The sequence below is a fragment of the Oncorhynchus nerka genome, unplaced genomic scaffold (assembly GCF_034236695.1).
Source record: "Oncorhynchus nerka isolate Pitt River unplaced genomic scaffold, Oner_Uvic_2.0 unplaced_scaffold_836, whole genome shotgun sequence".
Lineage (NCBI taxonomy): Eukaryota > Metazoa > Chordata > Actinopteri > Salmoniformes > Salmonidae > Oncorhynchus > Oncorhynchus nerka.
Window position 1 is genome coordinate 13,486 of NW_027040435.1, and position 20,747 is coordinate 34,232.

General features: G+C 51.0%; 1 protein-coding gene across 1 annotated transcript in view; it reads right to left on the minus strand.

Moving 5' to 3' along the window:
• LOC135571033 (serine/threonine-protein phosphatase with EF-hands 2-like) overlaps nucleotides 1-20,747 on the minus strand; it is a gene marked incomplete at its 3' end in the record, with an annotated part of 80,400 nt that overhangs the window by 10,183 nt on the left and 49,470 nt on the right. Inside the window, exons 12-15 of the mRNA XM_065016847.1 lie at nucleotides 3,085-3,153; nucleotides 1,923-2,318; nucleotides 1,780-1,851; nucleotides 1,389-1,574 (exon numbers count right to left, since the gene is read on the minus strand). Of these exons, the coding sequence (XP_064872919.1) occupies nucleotides 1,389-1,574; nucleotides 1,780-1,851; nucleotides 1,923-2,318; nucleotides 3,085-3,153 (723 nt within the window). The remainder of the gene's footprint in view (nucleotides 1-1,388; nucleotides 1,575-1,779; nucleotides 1,852-1,922; nucleotides 2,319-3,084; nucleotides 3,154-20,747) is intronic.

Here is a 20,747-nt window from a genome sequence, read left to right on the forward strand (position 1 = left end):
TCCTGTTGTCTGCTAGCCATCATATATCTTATAGAGCTAGTCCTGTTGTCTGCTAGCCATCATATATCTTATAGAGCTAGTCCTGTTGTCTGCTAGCCATCATATATCTTATAGAGCTAGTCCTGTTGTCTGCTAGCCATCATATATCTTATAGAGCTAGTCCTGTTGTCTGCTAGCCATCATATATCTTATAGAGCTAGTCATGTTGTCTGCTAGCCATCATATATCTTATAGAGCTATCATATCTTATAGAGCTAGTCATGTTGTCTGCTAGCCATCATATATCTTATAGAGCTAGTCCTGTTGTCTGCTAGCCATCATATATCTTATAGAGCTAGTCCTGTTGTCTGCTAGCCATCATATATCTTATAGAGCTAGTCCTGTTGTCTGCTAGCCATCATATATCTTATAGAGCTAGTCCTGTTGTCTGCTAGCCATCATATATCTTATAGTATATCTTATAGAGCTAGTCCTGTTGTCTGCTAGCCATCATATATCTTATAGAGCTAGTCCTGTTGTCTGCTAGCCATCATATATCTTATAGAGCTAGTCCTGTTGTCTGCTAGCCATCATATATCTTATAGAGCTAGTCCTGTTGTCTGCTAGCCATCATATATCTTATAGAGCCATCATATATCTTATAGAGCTAGTCCTGTTGTCTGCTAGCCATCATATATCTTATAGAGCTAGTCCTGTTGTCTGCTAGCCATCATATATCTTATAGAGCTAGTCCTGTTGTCTGCTAGCCATCATATATCTTATAGAGCTAGTCCTGTTGTCTGCTAGCCATCATATATCTTATAGAGCTAGTCCTGTTGTCTGCTAGCCATCATATATCTTATAGAGCTAGTCCTGTTGTCTGCTAGCCATCATATATCTTATAGAGCTAGTCCTGTTGTCTGCTATGTTCCTGTCTGCTAGCCATCATATATCTTATAGAGCTAGTCCTGTTGTCTGCTAGCCATCATATATCTTATAGAGCTAGTCCTGTTGTCTGCTAGCCATCATATATCTTATAGAGCTAGTCCTGTTGTCTGCTAGCCATCATATATCTTATAGAGCTAGTCCTGTTGTCTGCTAGCCATCATATATCTTATAGAGCTAGTCTTGTTGTCTGCTATCATATATCTTATAGAGCTAGTCCTGTTGTCTGCTAGCCATCATATATCTTATAGAGCTAGTCATGTTGTCTGCTAGCCATCATATATCTTATAGAGCTAGTCCTGTTCTGCTAGCCATCATATATCTTATAGGAGTCTTGTTGTCTGCTAGCCATCATATATCTTATAGAGCTAGTCAGTCTGCTAGCCATCATATATCTTATAGAGAGTCAGCCTGTCTTATAGAGCTAGTCCTGTTCACTGGAGATTAGAAGCAGGCCTAGTCACCTGTCCGTCGTGGCAGAGTTCGTAGCCCTCCTGTTTACACTCATGTGATCTGATCAGCAGAGTCATGCCGTGTCTCTCCAGCAGGCTTCTGGTCACGTCTGGCCCGAAGTAACTGCCTCCTCCCCTGAAGGTGTTGGGACTGCAGCCTGGCTGGCTCTTCGGGTCGCTCCACAGCAAATCTACTACCTTCAACACGACACACAGTCAGAATGGTCACTACTACCGGAATACAGGATAACTTCCTGTTGGACAATGTTTCAACTATATATCAACTTTACTAGGAAGAGAAAAGAGCAGGAAGCCAAATTCTGCAAGTCTATTTTGTAATCTTCTTGATCCACGCAACCACCACGGTTTGGCCTCCAGCCTGTAGGTGGCGCTCTGCTCTCACCTGTTTCCACTCCAACTCCTCCCTGGGCGGCTGACGGACGGGGAGGGCGGTGAAGGAGTCCAGGAAGGGCACCTAACAATAATAATATTATTAATATTGTTATTATTATTGGTTGTTATTATTATTATCATTAGGAAGAATACCTGGAGGTTGTCGGTGGGGCTCAGCATGCTGGGAGAAAGGCAGTGACACAGAGTGAGGCGGGACGACCCCCGGGGGGAGCACAGTGAGGATGAGGAGGAAGAGGAGGAGCTGCCCTGTCTGGTGAGGTGACGTCTCTTCTTCGGGGTGTTGCCATGGTCCTGACCCCTGCTCCTACACCTGGGGCTCTCTGGCTGGCCCCTGCTCCTACACCTGGGGCTCTCTGGCTGGCCCCTGCTCCTACACCTGGGGCTCTCTGGCTGGCCCCTGCTCCTACACCTGGGGCTCTCTGGCTGGCCCCTGCTCCTACACCTGGGGCTCTCTGGCTGGCCCCTGCTCCTACACCTGGGGCTCTCTGGCTGGCCCCTGCTCCTACACCTGGGGCTCTCTGGCTGGCCCTGAGTAGAGTAGAGAATCTTTATTATCCCTGAGGGTAAACTTTACAGCTGATAGTCAATAAAATACACATATACAAAATAAAACAAGAACACAATGTAATACTGAACATCCTACTGTATCAGGATGTGACCTGTCTACTGCTCCTAGTCATTCTACTGTATCAGGAACTGACCTGTCTACTGCTCCTAGTCACCTCCATCCTACTGTATCAGGAACTGACCTGTCTACTGCTCCTAGTCACCTCCATCCTACTGTATCAGGAACTGACCTGTCTACTGCTCCTAGTCACCTCCATCCTACTGTATCAGGAACTGACCTTTCTACTGCTCCTAGTCATCCTACTGTATCAGGAACTGACCTGTATACTGCTCCTAGTCATCCTACTGTATCAGGAACTGACCTGTCTACTGCTCCTAGTCACCTCCATCCTACTGTATCAGGACCCTGACCTGTCACCTCCATCCTACTGTATCAGGACCTGACCTGTATACTGCTCCTAGTCATCCTACTGTATCAGGAACTGACCTGTCTACTGCTCCTAGTCACCTCCATCCTACTGCATCAGGACCTGACCTGACTACTGCTCCTAGTCACCTCCATCCTACTGCATCAGGACCTGACCTGACTACTGCTCCTAGTCACCTCCATCCTACTGTATCAGGAACTGACCTGTCTACTGCTCCTAGTCACCTCCATCCTACTGTATCAGGAACTGACCTGTCTACTGCTCCTAGTCACCTCCGTCCTACTGTATCAGGAACTGACCTGACTACTGCTCCTAGTCACCTCCAGATGGTTCAGACTCCTCCTAGGAAGCCTCAGGGCAGATATCACCTGCCAATGAGTAGACAGAGGAAAGACAGTACCGTTATCTTGAATCTCCACTGACTGAATGTCACTCTGTTTCACTACAGTCAGGGATGGAAATGAAGCCAGTCTGCTAGCCCGAGGCTAGTACGTTTCAGACCGGGTCAGTAGAAAAATGTGTCCAACTAGCCCTGCCGTTAAGGATATTTTGTATTTTCAAAGATCTCATGGCACTTATTTCAGAAACGAGCTAGTAAAAATTGTGGTCTACTAGCCCGGCTAGCCAGTGGCAACAGTCCATCAGTTTTATCCCAGCCATTGTGGATTGCAGGCTAGAGAACAGTAGGATGAATCGTTGTTGTTCCATATAATTCTCTCAATGGAACAACTACACATTCTGATATCTGGACCATTTCCTCATAGGCTACTACCCAGGACCTACTACCCAGGACCTACCGTACAGAACCTACAGTACAGGACCTACTACCCAGGACCTACAGTACAGGACCTACTACCCAGGACCTACCGTACAGAACCTACAGTACAGGACCTACTAGGACCTACAGTACCTAGGACCTACAGGACCTACAGGACCTACAGGACCTACAGGACCTACAGTACAGGACCTACAGTATACAGGACCTACAGTACAGGACCTACAGTACAGGACCTACAGTACAGGACCTACAGTACAGGACCTATAGTACCTACAGTATACTACCAGGACCTACAGTACAGGACCTACTACCCAGGACCTACAGTACAGGACCTACAGTGCAGGACCTACTAGGACCTACTACCCATGACCTACAGTACAGGACCTACAGTACAGGACCTACAGTACAGGACCTACAGTACAGGACCTACTACCCAGGACCTACAGTACAGGACCTACAGGACCTACAGGGACCTACAGTACAGGACCTACTACCCTACAGTACAGGACCTACTAGGACCTACAGTACAGGACCTACAGTACAGGACCTACAGTACAGGACCTACTACCCAGGACCTACAGGACAGTACAGGACCTACTACAGGACCTACAGGACCTACCTTTACAGGACCTACAGTACAGGACCTACTACCCAGGACCTACAGTACAGGACCTACAGTACAGGACCTACTACAGGACCTACAGTACAGGACCTACAGTACAGGACCTACAGTACAGGACCTACAGTACAGGACCTACAGGACCTACAGTACAGGACCTACAGTACAGGACCTACTACCAGGACCTACCGTACAGGACCTACAGTACAGGACCTACTACCCAGGACCTGGACAGTACAGGACCTACTACCCCAGGACCTACCAGGACCTACTACCCATACTACCTGGGACCTACTACCCAGGACCTACAGTACAGGACCTACAGTACAGGACCTACTACCCAGGACCTACAGTACAGGACCTACAGTACAGGACCTACTACCCAGGACCTACCGTACAGGACCTACAGTACAGGACCTACAGTACAGGACCTACTACCCAGGACCTACAGTACAGGACCTACAGTACAGGACCTACAGTACAGGACCTACCCAGGACCTACAGTACAGGACCTACTACCCAGGACCTACAGTACAGGACCTAGTACCCAGGACCTACAGGACCTACAGTATAGGACCTACTACAGGACCTACAGTACAGGACCTACTACCCAGGACCTACCGTACAGGACCTACAGTACAGGACCTACAGTACAGGACCTACAGTACAGGACCTACAGTACAGGACCTACAGTACAGGACCTACAGTACAGGACCTACTTTTACAGGACCTACAGTATAGGACCTACAGTACAGGACCTACTACCCAGGACCTACAGTACAGGACCTAGGACCGTACCTAGGACCTACCTAGTACAGGACCTACCGTACAGGACCTACAGTACAGGACCTACTACCCAGGACCTACAGTACAGGACCTACAGTACAGGACCTACAGTACAGGACCTACCGTACAGGACCTACAGTACAGGACCTACAGTACAGGACCTACAGTACAGGACCTACTACAGGACCTACCGTACAGGACCTACAGTACAGGACCTACAGGACCCAGGACCTACAGTACAGGACCTACAGTACAGGACCTACTACCCAGGACCTACAGTACAGGACCTACCGTACAGGACCTACAGTACAGGACCTACCGTACAGGACCTACAGTACAGGACCTACAGTACAGGACCTACAGTACAGGACCTACTACCCAGGACCTACCGTACAGGACCTACAGTACAGGACCTACTACCCAGGACCTACAGTACAGGACCTACAGGACCTACTACCCAGGACCTACAGGACCTACAGTACAGGACCTACTACCCAGGACCTACCGTACAGGACCTACAGGACCTACAGGACCTACAGGACCTACAGTACAGGACCTACAGTACAGGACCTACAGTACAGGACCTACACCCAGGACCTACCGTACAGGACCTACAGTACAGGACCTACTACCCAGGACCTACCGTACAGGACCTACAGTACAGGACCTACAGTACAGGACCTACAGTACAGGACCTACAGTACAGGACCTACTACCCAGGACCTACAGTACAGGACCTACAGTACAGGACCTACAGTACAGGACCTACCGTACAGGACCTACAGTACAGGACCTACAGTACAGGACCTACAGTACAGGACCTACAGTACAGGACCTACAGTACAGGACCTACTACACAGGACCTACCGTACAGGACCTATAGTACAGGACCTACTACCCAGGACCTATAGTACAGGACCTACAGTATATAACCTACAGTACAGGACCTACTACCCAGGACCTACAGTACAGGACCTACAGTACAGGACCTACAGTACCCAGGACCTACTACAGGACCTACAGGACCTACAGTACAGGACCTACTACAGGACCTACAGTACAGGACCTACAGTACAGGACCTACCGTACAGGACCTACAGTACAGGACCTACTACCCAGGACCTAAAGTACAGGACCTACAGTACAGGACCTACTTTTACAGGACCTACAGGACCTACAGTACAGGACCTACAGTACAGGACCTACAGTACAGGACCTACCGTACAGGACCTACAGTACAGGACCTACCGTACAGGACCTACAGTACAGGACCTACTACAGGACCTGCAGGGACCTACAGTACAGGACCTACAGTACAGGACCTACAGGGACCTACACCCACAGGACCTACAGTACAGGACCTACATACAGGACCTACAGTACAGGACCTACTACCTACCAGGACCTACAGTACAGGACCTACAGTACAGGACCTACAGTACAGGACCTACTACCCAGGACCTACAGTACAGGACCTACTACCCAGGACCTACAGTACAGGACCTACTACCCAGGACCTACAGTACAGGACCTACAGTACAGGACCTACAGTACAGGACCTACCGTACAGGACCTACCCAGGACCTACAGGACCTACCCAGGACCTACTACCAGGACCTACAGTACCAGGACCTACAGTACAGGACCTACAGGACCTACAGGACCTACTACCCAGGACCTACAGTACAGGACCTACAGTACAGGACCTACAGTACCCAGGACCTACAGTACAGGACCTACCGTACAGGACCTACCGTACAGGACCTACAGTACAGGACCTACCAGGACCTACTACCCAGGACCTACAGTACAGGACCTACAGGACCTACAGGACCTACAGTACAGGACCTACAGTACAGGACCTACTACCCAGGACCTACAGTACAGGACCTACAGTACAGGACCTACAGTACAGGACCTACCAGGACCTACAGTACAGGACCTACAGTACAGGACCTACAGTACAGGACCTACAGTACAGGACCTACAGTACAGGACCTACAGTACAGGACCTACAGTACAGGACCTACAGTACAGGACCTACAGTACAGGACCTACTACCCAGGACCTACAGTACAGGACCTACAGTACAGGACCTACCGTACAGGACCTACCGTACAGGACCTACAGTACAGGACCTACTGTACCTATGACCTACAGTACAGGACCTACTACCCAGGACCTACCGTACAGGACCTACAGTACAGGACCTACCGTACAGGACCTACAGTACAGGACCTACAGTACAGGACCTACCGTACAGGACCTACTACCTCAGGACCTACAGTACAGGACCTACATTACAGGACCTACAGTACAGGACCTACAGTACAGGACCTACTACCCAGGACCTACAGTACAGGACCTACTACAGGACCTACAGTACAGGACCTACAGTACAGGACCTACAGTACAGGACCTACTACCCAGGACCTACAGTACAGGACCTACCGTACAGGACCTACAGTACAGGACCTACAGTACAGGACCTACACCCAGGACCTACACCCAGGACCTACAGTACAGGACCTACTACCCAGGACCTACCGTACAGGACCTACAGTACAGGACCTACAGTACAGGACCTACCGTACAGGACCTACAGTACAGGACCTACTACCCAGGACCTACAGGACCTACAGTTCAGGACCTACAGGGACCTACAGTACAGGACCTACAGTACAGGACCTACCGTACAGGACCTACAGTACAGGACCTACAGGACCTACCGACCTACAGTACAGGACCTACCCAGGACCTACAGTACAGGACCTACTACCCAGGACCTACAGTACAGGACCTACAGTACAGGACCTACAGTACAGGACCTACCGTACAGGACCTACAGTACAGGACCTACAGTACAGGACCTACAGTACAGGACCTACTACCCAGGACCTACAGTACAGGACCTACAGTACAGGACCTACTACCCAGGACCTACAGTACAGGACCTACAGTACAGGACCTACAGTACCAGGACCTACAGTACAGGACCTACAGTACAGGACCTACAGTACAGGACCTACAGTACAGGACCTACAGTACAGGACCTACAGGACCTACCCAGGACCTACAGTACAGGACCTACTACCCAGGACCTACCGTACAGGACCTACAGTACAGGACCTACTACCCAGGACCTACCGTACAGGACCTACAGTACAGGACCTACTACCCAGGACCTACAGGACCTACAGTTCAGGACCTACAGTACAGGACCTACAGGACCTACAGGACCTACAGTACAGGACCTACCGTACAGGACCTACAGTACAGGACCTACCGTACAGGACCTACAGTACAGACCTACCGTACAGGACCTACAGTACAGGACCTACTACCCAGGACCTACAGTACAGGACCTACAGTACAGGACCTACAGTACAGGACCTACAGTACAGGACCTACAGTACAGGACCTACGTACAGGACCTACAGTACAGGACCTACTACCCAGGGACCTACAGGACCTACAGTACAGGACCTACTACCCAGGACCTACAGTACAGGACCTACAGTACAGGACCTACTACCCAGGACCTACAGTACAGGACCTACAGACCTACAGTACAGGACCTACAGTACAGGACCTACAGTACAGGACCTACAGTACAGGACCTAAAGTACAGGACCTACAGTACAGGACCTACAGTTTACAGGACCTACCGTACAGGACCTACAGTACAGGACCTACCGTACAGGACCTACAGTACAGGACCTACCGTACAGGACCTACAGTACAGGACCTACTACCTACAGTACAGGACCTACAGTACAGGACCTACTACCCAGTACAGGACCTACTAGGACCTACAGTACAGGACCTACTACCCAGGACCTACAGTACAGGACCTACTACCCAGGACCTACAGTACAGGACCTACTGTACAGGACCTACAGTACAGGACCTACCGTACAGGACCTACTACAGGACCTACTACCCAGGACCTACAGTACCCAGGACCTACTACCCTACTAGGACCTACAGGACCTAGTACAGGACCTACAGTACAGGACCTACTACCCAGGACCTACAGTACAGGACCTACAGTACAGGACCTACAGTACAGGACCTACCGTACAGGACCTACCGTACAGGACCTACAGTACAGGACCTACAGTACAGGACCTACAGTACAGGACCTACTACCCAGGACCTACAGTACAGGACCTACAGGACCTACAGTACAGGACCTACAGTACAGGACCTACAGTACAGGACCTACTACAGGACCTACAGTACAGGACCTACAGTACAGGACCTACAGTACAGGACCTACAGGACCTACTACAGGACCTACAGTACAGGACCTACAGTACAGGACCTACAGTACAGGACCTACAGTACAGGACCTACAGTACAGGACCTACCGTACAGGACCTACAGTACAGGACCTACAGTACAGGACCTACAGTACAGGACCTACAGTACCCAGGACCTACAGTACAGGACCTACAGTACAGGACCTACCGTACAGGACCTACAGTACAGGACCTACTACAGGACCTACAGTACAGGACCTACAGTACAGGACCTACTACCCAGGACCTACAGTACAGGACCTACAGTACAGGACCTACAGTACAGGACCTAGGACCTACAGTACAGGACCTACCGTACAGGACCTACAGTACAGGACCTACCATACAGGACCTACAGTACAGGACCTACAGTACAGGACCTACCGTACAGGACCTACTACCTAGGACCTACAGTACAGGACCTACTTTTACAGGACCTACAGTACAGGACCTACAGTACAGGACCTACAGTACAGGACCTACTACCCAGGACCTACAGTACAGGACCTACAGTACAGGACCTACAGTACAGGACCTACAGTACAGGACCTACTACCCAGGACCTACAGTACAGGACCTACTACCCAGGACCTACAGTACAGGACCTACAGTACAGGACCTACTACCCAGGACCTACAGTACAGGACCTACAGTACAGGACCTACTACCCAGGACCTACTACCCAGGACCTACAGTACAGGACCTACTTTTACAGGACCTACAGTACAGGACCTACAGTACAGGACCTACAGTACAGGACCTACAGTACAGGACCTACAGTACAGGACCTACAGTACAGGACCTACCGTACAGGACCTACAGTACAGGACCTACAGTACAGGACCTACTACCCAGGACCTACAGTACAGGACCTACAGTACAGGACCTACAGTACAGGACCTACCGTACAGGACCTACAGTACAGGACCTACAGTACAGGACCTACAGTACAGGACCTACTACCCAGGACCTACAGTACAGGACCTACAGTACAGGACCTACAGTACAGGACCTACAGTACAGGACCTACAGTACAGGACCTACAGTACCCAGGACCTACAGTACAGGACCTACAGTACAGGACCTACAGTACAGGACCTACAGTACAGGACCTACAGTACAGGACCTACAGTACAGGACCTACTACCCAGGACCTACAGTACAGGACCTACTACCCAGGACCTACAGTACAGGACCTACAGTACAGGACCTACAGTACAGGACCTACAGTACAGGACCTACAGTACCCAGGACCTACTACCCAGGACCTACAGTACAGGACCTACTACCCAGGACCTACAGTACAGGACCTACAGTACAGGACCTACAGTACAGGACCTACTACCCAGGACCTACCGTACAGGACCTACAGTACAGGACCTACTACCCAGGACCTACCGTACAGGACCTACAGTACAGGACCTACAGTACAGGACCTACAGTACAGGACCTACAGTACAGGACCTACAGTACAGGACCTACTACCCAAGACCTACCGTACAGGACCTACAGTACAGGACCTACTACCTACAGGGACCTACAGTACAGGACCTACAGTACAGGACCTACAGTACAGGACCTACAGTATAGGACCTACAGGGACCTACTACCCAGGACCTACAGTACAGGACCTACAGGACCTATATAACCTACAGTACAGGACCTACTACCAGGACCTACAGTACAGGACCTACAGTACAGGACCTACAGTACAGGACCTACTACCCAGGACCTACAGGACCTACAGTACAGGACCTACAGTACAGGACCTACCGTACAGGACCTACAGTACCCAGGACCTACTACCCAGGACCTACAGTACAGGACCTACAGTACAGGACCTAGGACCTACAGTACAGGACCTACAGTACAGGACCTACCGTACAGGACCTACCGTACAGGACCTACCGTACAGGACCTACAGTACAGGACCTACCGTACAGGACCTAGGACCTAAAGTACAGGACCTACAGTACAGGACCTACTTTTACAGGACCTACCCAGTACAGGACCTACAGTACAGGACCTAGGACAGGACCTACAGTACAGGACCTACAGTGCAGGACCTACAGTACAGGACCTACAGTACAGGACCTACAGTACAGGACCTACAGTGCAGGACCTACTACCCAGGACCTACTACCCATGACCTACAGTACAGGACCTACTACCCAGGACCTACAGTATAGGACCTACTACCCAGGACCTACAGTACAGGACCTACCGTACAGGACCTACAGTACAGGACCTACCAGTACAGGACCTACCGTACAGGACCTACTACCCAGGACCTACTACCCAGGACCTACTACCCAGGACCTACAGTACAGGACCTACAGTACAGGACCTACTACCCAGGACCTACAGTACAGGACCTACAGTACAGGACCTACTACCCAGGACCTACAGTACAGGACCTACAGTACAGGACCTACAGTACAGGACCTACAGTACAGGACCTACAGTACAGGACCTACTACCCAGGACCTACAGTACAGGACCTACAGTACAGGACCTACCGTACAGGACCTACAGGGACCTACTACCCAGGACCTACAGTACAGGACCTAGTACAGGACCTACAGTACAGGACCTACTTTTACAGGACCTACAGTACAGGACCTACAGTACAGGACCTACAGTACAGGACCTACCGTACAGGACCTACAGTACAGGACCTACAGTACAGGACCTACCGTACAGGACCTACAGTACAGGACCTACCGTACAGGACCTACAGTACAGGACCTACTACCCAGGACCTAAAGTACAGGACCTGCAGTACAGGACCTACTACAGGACCTAGTACAGGACCTACAGTACAGGACCTATCGTACATGACCTACAGTACAGGACCTACTACCCAGGACCTACTACAGGACCTACAGTACAGGACCTACAGTACAGGACCTACAGTACAGGACCTACAGTACAGGACCTACCGTACAGGACCTACAGTACAGGACCTACCGTACAGGACCTACAGTACAGGACCTACAGTACAGGACCTACTACCCAGGACCTACAGTACAGGACCTACAGGGACCTACCGTACAGGACCTACTACGTACAGGACCTACAGTACAGGACCTACAGTACAGGACCTACTACCCAGGACCTACCGTACAGGACCTACCGTACAGGACCTACAGTACAGGACCTACAGTACAGGACCTACTACCCAGGACCTACTACCCAGGACCTACAGTACAGGACCTACTACCCAGGACCTACAGTACAGGACCTACAGTACAGGACCTACTACCCAGGACCTACCGTACAGGACCTACAGTACAGGACCTACTACCCAGGACCTACTACCCAGGACCTACAGTACAGGACCTACTACCCAGGACCTACAGTACAGGACCTACAGTACAGGACCTACAGTACAGGACCTACTACCCAGGACCTACCGTACAGGACCTACAGTACAGGACCTACTACCCAGGACCTACCGTACAGGACCTACAGTACAGGACCTACAGTATATAACCTACAGTATAGGACCTACAGTACCCAGGACCTACAGTACAGGACCTACTACCCAAGACCTACAGTACAGGACCTACAGGACAGGACCTACAGTATATAACAGGACCTACAGTACAGGACCTACAGTACAGGACCTACTACCCAGGACCTACAGTACAGGACCTACAGTACAGGACCTACTACCCAGGACCTACAGTACAGGACCTACAGTATATAACCTACAGTACAGGACCTACAGTTTTACAGGACCTACAGTACAGGACCTACTACCCAGGACCTACCGTACAGGACCTACAGTACAGGACCTACAGTACAGGACCTACAGTACAGGACCTACAGTACCCAGGACCTACAGTATACAGTACAGGGCCTACAGTACAGGACCTACAGTATATAACCTACAGTATAGGACCTACAGTACAGGACCTACAGTACAGGACCTACTACCCAGGACCTACAGTACAGGACCTACAGTACAGGACCTACAGTACAGGACCTACTACCCAGGACCTACCGTACAGGACCTACTACCCAGGACCTACAGGACCTACATTACAGGACCTACTACCCAGGACCTACTACCCAGGACCTACAGTACAGGACCTACTACCCAGGACCTACCGTACAGGACCTACTACCCAGGACCTATAGTACAGGACCTACAGTATATAACCTACAGTACAGGACCTACTACCCAGGAACCGCAGTACAGGACCTACAGTACAGGACCTACTACCCAGGACCTACAGTACAGGACCTACTACCCATGACCTACCGTACAGGACCTACAGTACAGGACCTACAGTACAGGACCTACTACCCAGACCTACCATACAGGACCTACAGTACAGGACCTACTACCCAGGACCTATAGTACAGGACCTACAGTATATAACCTACAGTACAGGACCTACTACCCAGGACCTACCGTACAGGACCTACAGTACAGGACCTACAGTACAGGACCTACTACCCAGGACCTACAGTACAGGACCTACAGTACAGGACCTACAGTACAGGACCTACAGTGAGGACCTACTACCCAGGACCTACAGTACAGGACCTACAGTACAGGACCTACAGTACAGGACCTACCTACAGTACAGAACCTACTACCCAGGACCTACAGTACAGGACCTACTACCCAGGACCTACAGTACAGGACCTACTACCGGACCTACAGTACAGGACCTACAGTACAGGACCTACAGTACAGGACCTACAGTACAGGACCTACAGTAATTGACCTACCGTACAGGACCTACAGTACAGGACCTACAGTACAGGACCTACAGGATATAACCTACAGTACAGGACCTACTACCCAGGACCTACAGTACAGGACCTACAGTACAGGACCTACTACCCAAGACCTACCGTACAGGACCTATAGTACAGGACCTACTACCCAGGACCTATAGTACAGGACCTACAGTATATAACCTACAGTACAGGACCTACTACCCAGGACCTACAGTACAGGACCTACAGTACAGGACCTACAGTACAGGACCTACTACCCAGGACCTACCGTACAGGACCTACAGTACAGGACCTACAGTGGGACCTACTACCCAGGACCTACGGTACAGGACCTACAGTACAGGACCTACAGTACAGGACCTACAGTACAGGACCTACTACCCAGGACCTACAGTACAGGACCTACTACCCAGGACCTACAGTACAGGACCTACCGTACAGGACCTACAGTACAGGACCTACCGTACAGGACCTACAGTACAGGACCTACCGTACAGGACCTACAGTACAGGACCTACAGTAGGAACCTACAGTACAGGACCTACAGTACATGACCTACAGTACAGGACCTACAGTACAGGACCTACTACCCAGGACCTACAGTACAGGACCTACAGTACAGGACCTACTACCCAGGACCTACCGTACAGGACCTACAGTACAGGACCTACAGTACAGGACCTACAGTACAGGACCTACAGTTTTACAGGACCTACAGTACAGGACCTACTACCCAGGACCTACAGTATATACCTACAGTACAGGACCTACAGTACAGGACCTACAGTGCAGGACCTACAGTACAGGACCTACAGTACAGGACCTACAGTACAGGACCTACAGTATAGGACCTACAGTACAGGACCTACTTTTACAGGACCTACAGTACAGGACCTACAGTACAGGACCTACAGTACAGGACCTACAGTACAGGACCTACAGTACAGGACCTACCGTACAGGACCTACCGTACAGGACCTACAGTACAGGACCTAAAGTACAGGACCTGCAGTACAGGACCTACTTTACAGGACCTACCGTACAGGACCTACAGTACAGGACCTACTACCCAGGACCTACAGTACAGGACCTACAGTACAGGACCTACAGTACAGGACCTACAGTACAGGACCTACAGTACAGGACCTACAGTACAGGACCTACTACCCAGGACCTACAGTACAGGACCTACAGTACAGGACCTACAGTACAGGACCTACCGTACAGGACCTACAGTACAGGACCTACTACCCAGGACCTACTACCCAGGACCTACAGTACAGGACCTACAGTACAGGACCTACTACACAGGACCTACCGTACAGGACCTACAGTACAGGACCTACTACCCAGGACCTACAGTACAGGACCTACAGTACAGGACCTACTACCCAGGACCTACAGTACAGGACCTACTACCCAGGACCTACAGTACAGGACCTACCGTACAGGACCTACAGTACAGGACCTACTACCCAGGACCTACAGTACAGGACCTACAGTACAGGACCTACTACCCAGGACCTACAGTACAGGACCTACAGTACAGGACCTACAGTACAGGACCTACAGTACAGGACCTACAGTACAGGACCTACCGTACAGGACCTACAGTACAGGACCTACTACCCAGGACCTACAGTACAGGACCTACTACAGGACCTACCGTACAGGACCTACCGTACAGGACCTACAGTACAGGACCTACGTACAGGACCTACAGTACAGGACCTACTACCCAGGACCTACCGTACAGGACCTACAGTACAGGACCTACAGTACAGGACCTACAGTACAGGACCTACAGTACAGGACCTACCGTACAGGACCTACTACCTAGGACCTACAGTACAGGACCTACTTTTACAGGACCTACAGTACAGGACCTACTACCCAGGACCTACAGTGCAGGACCTACAGTACAGGACCTACAGTACAGGACCTACAGTACAGGACCTACTACAGGACCTACCGTACAGGACCTACCGTACAGGACCTACAGTACAGGACCTACAGTACAGGACCTACTACCCAGGACCTACAGTACAGGACCTACTACCCAGGACCTACAGTACAGGACCTACTACCCAGGACCTACAGTACAGGACCTACAGTACAGGACCTACTACCCAGGACCTACCGTACAGGACCTACCGTACAGGACCTACTACCCAGGACCTACTACCCAGGACCTACTACCCAGGACCTACCGTACAGGACCTACAGTACAGGACCTACAGTATAGGACCTACTACCCAGGACCTACAGTACAGGACCTACAGTACAGGACCTACTACCCAAGACCTACCGTACAGGACCTACAGTACAGGACCTACAGTATATAACCTACAGTATAGGACCTACAGTACAGGACCTACAGTACAGGACCTACTACCCAAGACCTACCGTACAGGACCTACAGTACAGGACCTACTACCCAGGACCTACAGTACAGGACCTACAGTACAGGACCTACTACCCAGGACCTACAGTACAGGACCTACTACCCAGGACCTACAGTACAGGACCTACAGTACAGGACATACTACCCAAGACCTACCGTACAGGACCTATAGTACAGGACCTACTACCCAGGACCTATAGTACAGGACCTACAGTATATAACCTACAGTACAGGACCTACTACCCAGGAACCACAGTACAGGACCTACAGTATAGGACCTACTACCCAGGACCTACCGTACAGGACCTACAGTACAGGACCTACTACCCAGGACCTACCGTACAGGACCTACAGTACAGGACCTACTACCCAGGACCTACAGTACAGGACCTACTACCCAGGACCTACAGTACAGGACCTACTACCCAGGACCTACCGTACAGGACCTATAGTACAGGACCTACTACCCAGGACCTATAGTACAGGACCTACAGTACAGGACCTACAGTACAGGACCTACTACCCAGGACCTACCGTACAGGACCTACAGTACAGGACCTACAGTACAGGACCTACTACAGGACCTACAGTACAGGACCTACTACCCAGGACCTACAGTACAGGACCTACCCCACAGGACCTACAGGACCTACAGTACAGGACCTACCGTACAGGACCTAGGACCTACTACCCAGGACCTACAGTACAGGACCTACAGTACAGGACCTACTACCCAGGACCTACAGTACAGGACCTACAGTACAGGACCTACAGTACAGGACCTACCGTACAGGACCTACAGTACAGGACCTACCGTACAGGACCTACAGTACAGGACCTACTACCCAGGACCTAAAGTACAGGACCTACAGTACAGGACCTACTTTTACAGGACCTACAGTACAGGACCTACAGTACAGGACCTACCGTACAGGACCTACAGTACAGGACCTACCGTAGAGGACCTACAGTACAGGACCTACCGTACAGGACCTACAGTACAGGACCTAAAGTACAGGACCTGCAGTACAGGACCTACTTTTACAGGACCTACCGTACAGGACCTACAGTACAGGACCTACCGTACAGCATCCTACAGTACAGGACCTACCGTACAGGACCTACAGTACAGGACCTATCGTACAGGACCTACAGTACAGGACCTGCAGTACAGGACGTACCGTACAGGACCTACAGTACAGGACCTACTACCCAGGACCTAAAGTACAGGACCTACAGTATAGGACCTACTACCCAGGACCTACCGTACAGGACCTACAGTACAGGACCTACTACCCAGGACCTACCGTACAGGACCTACAGTACAGGACCTACTACCCAGGACCTACAGTACAGGACCTACTACCCAGGACCTACAGTACAGGACCTACTACCCAAGACCTACCGTACAGGACCTATAGTACAGGACCTACTACCCAGGACCTATAGTACAGGACCTACAGTACAGGACCTACAGTACAGGACCTACAGTACAGGACCTACTACCCAGGACCTACCGTACAGGACCTACAGTACAGGACCTACAGTACAGGACCTACAGTACAGGACCTACCGTACAGGACCTACAGTACAGGACCTACTACCCAGGACCTACAGTACAGGACCTACTACCCAGGACCTACAGTACAGGACCTACCCCACAGGACCTACAGTACAGGACCTACCGTACAAGACCTACAGTACAGGACCTACTACCCAGGACCTACCGTACAGGACCTACAGTACAGGACCTACTACCCAGGACTTACAGTACAGGACCTACAGTACAGGACCTACAGTACAGGACCTACCGTACAGGACCTACAGTACAGGACCTACCGTACAGGACCTACAGTACAGGACCTACTACCCAGGACCTAAAGTACAGGACCTACAGTACAGGACCTACTTTTACAGGACCTACAGTACAGGACCTACAGTACAGGACCTACAGTACAGGACCTACCGTACAGGACCTACAGTACAGGACCTACCGTACAGGACCTACAGTACAGGACCTACCGTACAGGACCTACAGTACAGGACCTAAAGTACAGGACGTGCAATACAGGACCTACTTTTACAGGACCTACCGTACAGGACCTACAGTACAGGACCTACCGTACAGGACCTACAGTACAGGACCTACCGTACAGGACCTACAGTACAGGACCTACGTACAGGACCTACAGTACAGGACCTGCAGTACAGGACCTACCGTACAGGACCTACAGTACAGGACCTACTACCCAGGACCTAAAGTACAGGACCTACAGTACAGGACCTACTTTTACAGGACCTACAGTACAGGACCTACAGTACAGGACCTACAGTACAGGACCTACAGTACAGGACCTACAGTACAGGACCTACCGTACAGGACCTACAGTACAGGACCTACCGTACAGGACCTACAGTACAGGACCTACAGTACAGGACCTGCAGTACAGGACCTACTTTTACAGGACCTACCGTACAGGACCTACAGTACAGGACCTACCGTACAGGACCTACAGTACAGGACCTACCGTACAGGACCTACAGTACAGGACCTACAGTACAGGACCTACAGTACAGGACCTACAGTACAGGACCTACCGTACAGGACCTACCGTACAGGACCTACAGTACAGGACCTACGTACAGGACCTACAGTACAGGACCTACTACCCAGGACCTACAGTACAGGACCTACTACCCAGGACCTACAGTACAGGACCTACTACCCAGGACCTACAGGGACCTACTACCCAGGACCTACTGTACAGGACCTACAGTACAGTACCTACAGTACAGGACCTACCGTACAGGACCTACTACAGGACCTACTACCCAGGACCTACTACCCAGGACCTACTACCCAGGACCTACAGTACCCAGGACCTACAGTACAGGACCTACTACCCAGGACCTACAGTACAGGACCTACTACCCAGGACCTACAGTACAGGACCTACCGTACAGGACCTACAGTACAGGACCTACTACCCAGGACCTACAGTACAGGACCTACAGTACAGGACCTACAGTACAGGACCTACAGTACAGGACCTACTACCCAGGACCTACAGTACAGGACCTACAGTACAGGACCTACAGTACAGGACCTACAGTACAGGACCTACAGTACAGGACCTACAGTACAGGACCTACAGTACAGGACCTACCGTACAGGACCTACCGTACAGGACCTACAGTACAGGACCTACAGTACAGGACCTACCGTACAGGACCTACTACCCAGGACCTACTACCCAGGACCTACAGTACAGGACCTACAGTACAGGACCTACAGTACAGGACCTACAGTACAGGACCTACAGTACAGGACCTATCGTACATGACCTACAGTACAGGACCTACTACCCAGGACCTACAGTACAGGACCTACAGTACAGGACCTACTACCCAGGACCTACAGTACAGGACCTACTACAGGACGTACAGGGACCTACAGTACAGGACCTACCGTACAGGACCTACAGTACAGGACCTACCGTACAGGACCTACAGGGACCTACCGTACAGGACCTACAGTACAGGACCTACTACCCAGGACCTACAGTACAGGACCTACAGTACAGGACCTACACAGGACCTACAGTACAGGACCTACAGTACAGGACCTACTACCCAGGACCTACCCTACAGTACAGGACCTACAGTACAGGACCTACAGTACAGGACCTACAGTACAGGACCTACTACCCAGGACCTACAGTACAGGACCTACCTTACAGGACCTACAGTACAGGACCTACAGTACAGGACCTACAGTACAGGACCTACAGTACAGGACCTACCGTACAGGACCTACAGTACAGGACCTACCGTACAGGACCTACAGTACAGGACCTACTACCCAGGACCTACAGTACAGGACCTACAGTACAGGACCTACCGTACAGGACCTACAGTACAGGACCTACCGTACAGGACCTAGGACCTACAGTACAGGACCTACTACAGGACCTACAGTACAGGACCTACTACCCAGGACCTACAGTACAGGACCTACAGTACAGGACCTACTACCCAGGACCTACAGTACAGGACCTACAGTACAGGACCTACAGTACAGGACCTACCGTACAGGACCTACTACCCAGGACCTACAGTACAGGACCTACTACCCAGGACCTACCGTACAGGACCTACAGTACAGGACCTACTACCCAGGACCTACCGTACAGGACCTACAGTACAGGACCTACTACCCAGGACCTACAGTACAGGACCTACAGTACAGGACCTACTACCCAGGACCTACCGTACAGGACCTACAGTACAGGACCTACTACCCAGGACCTACC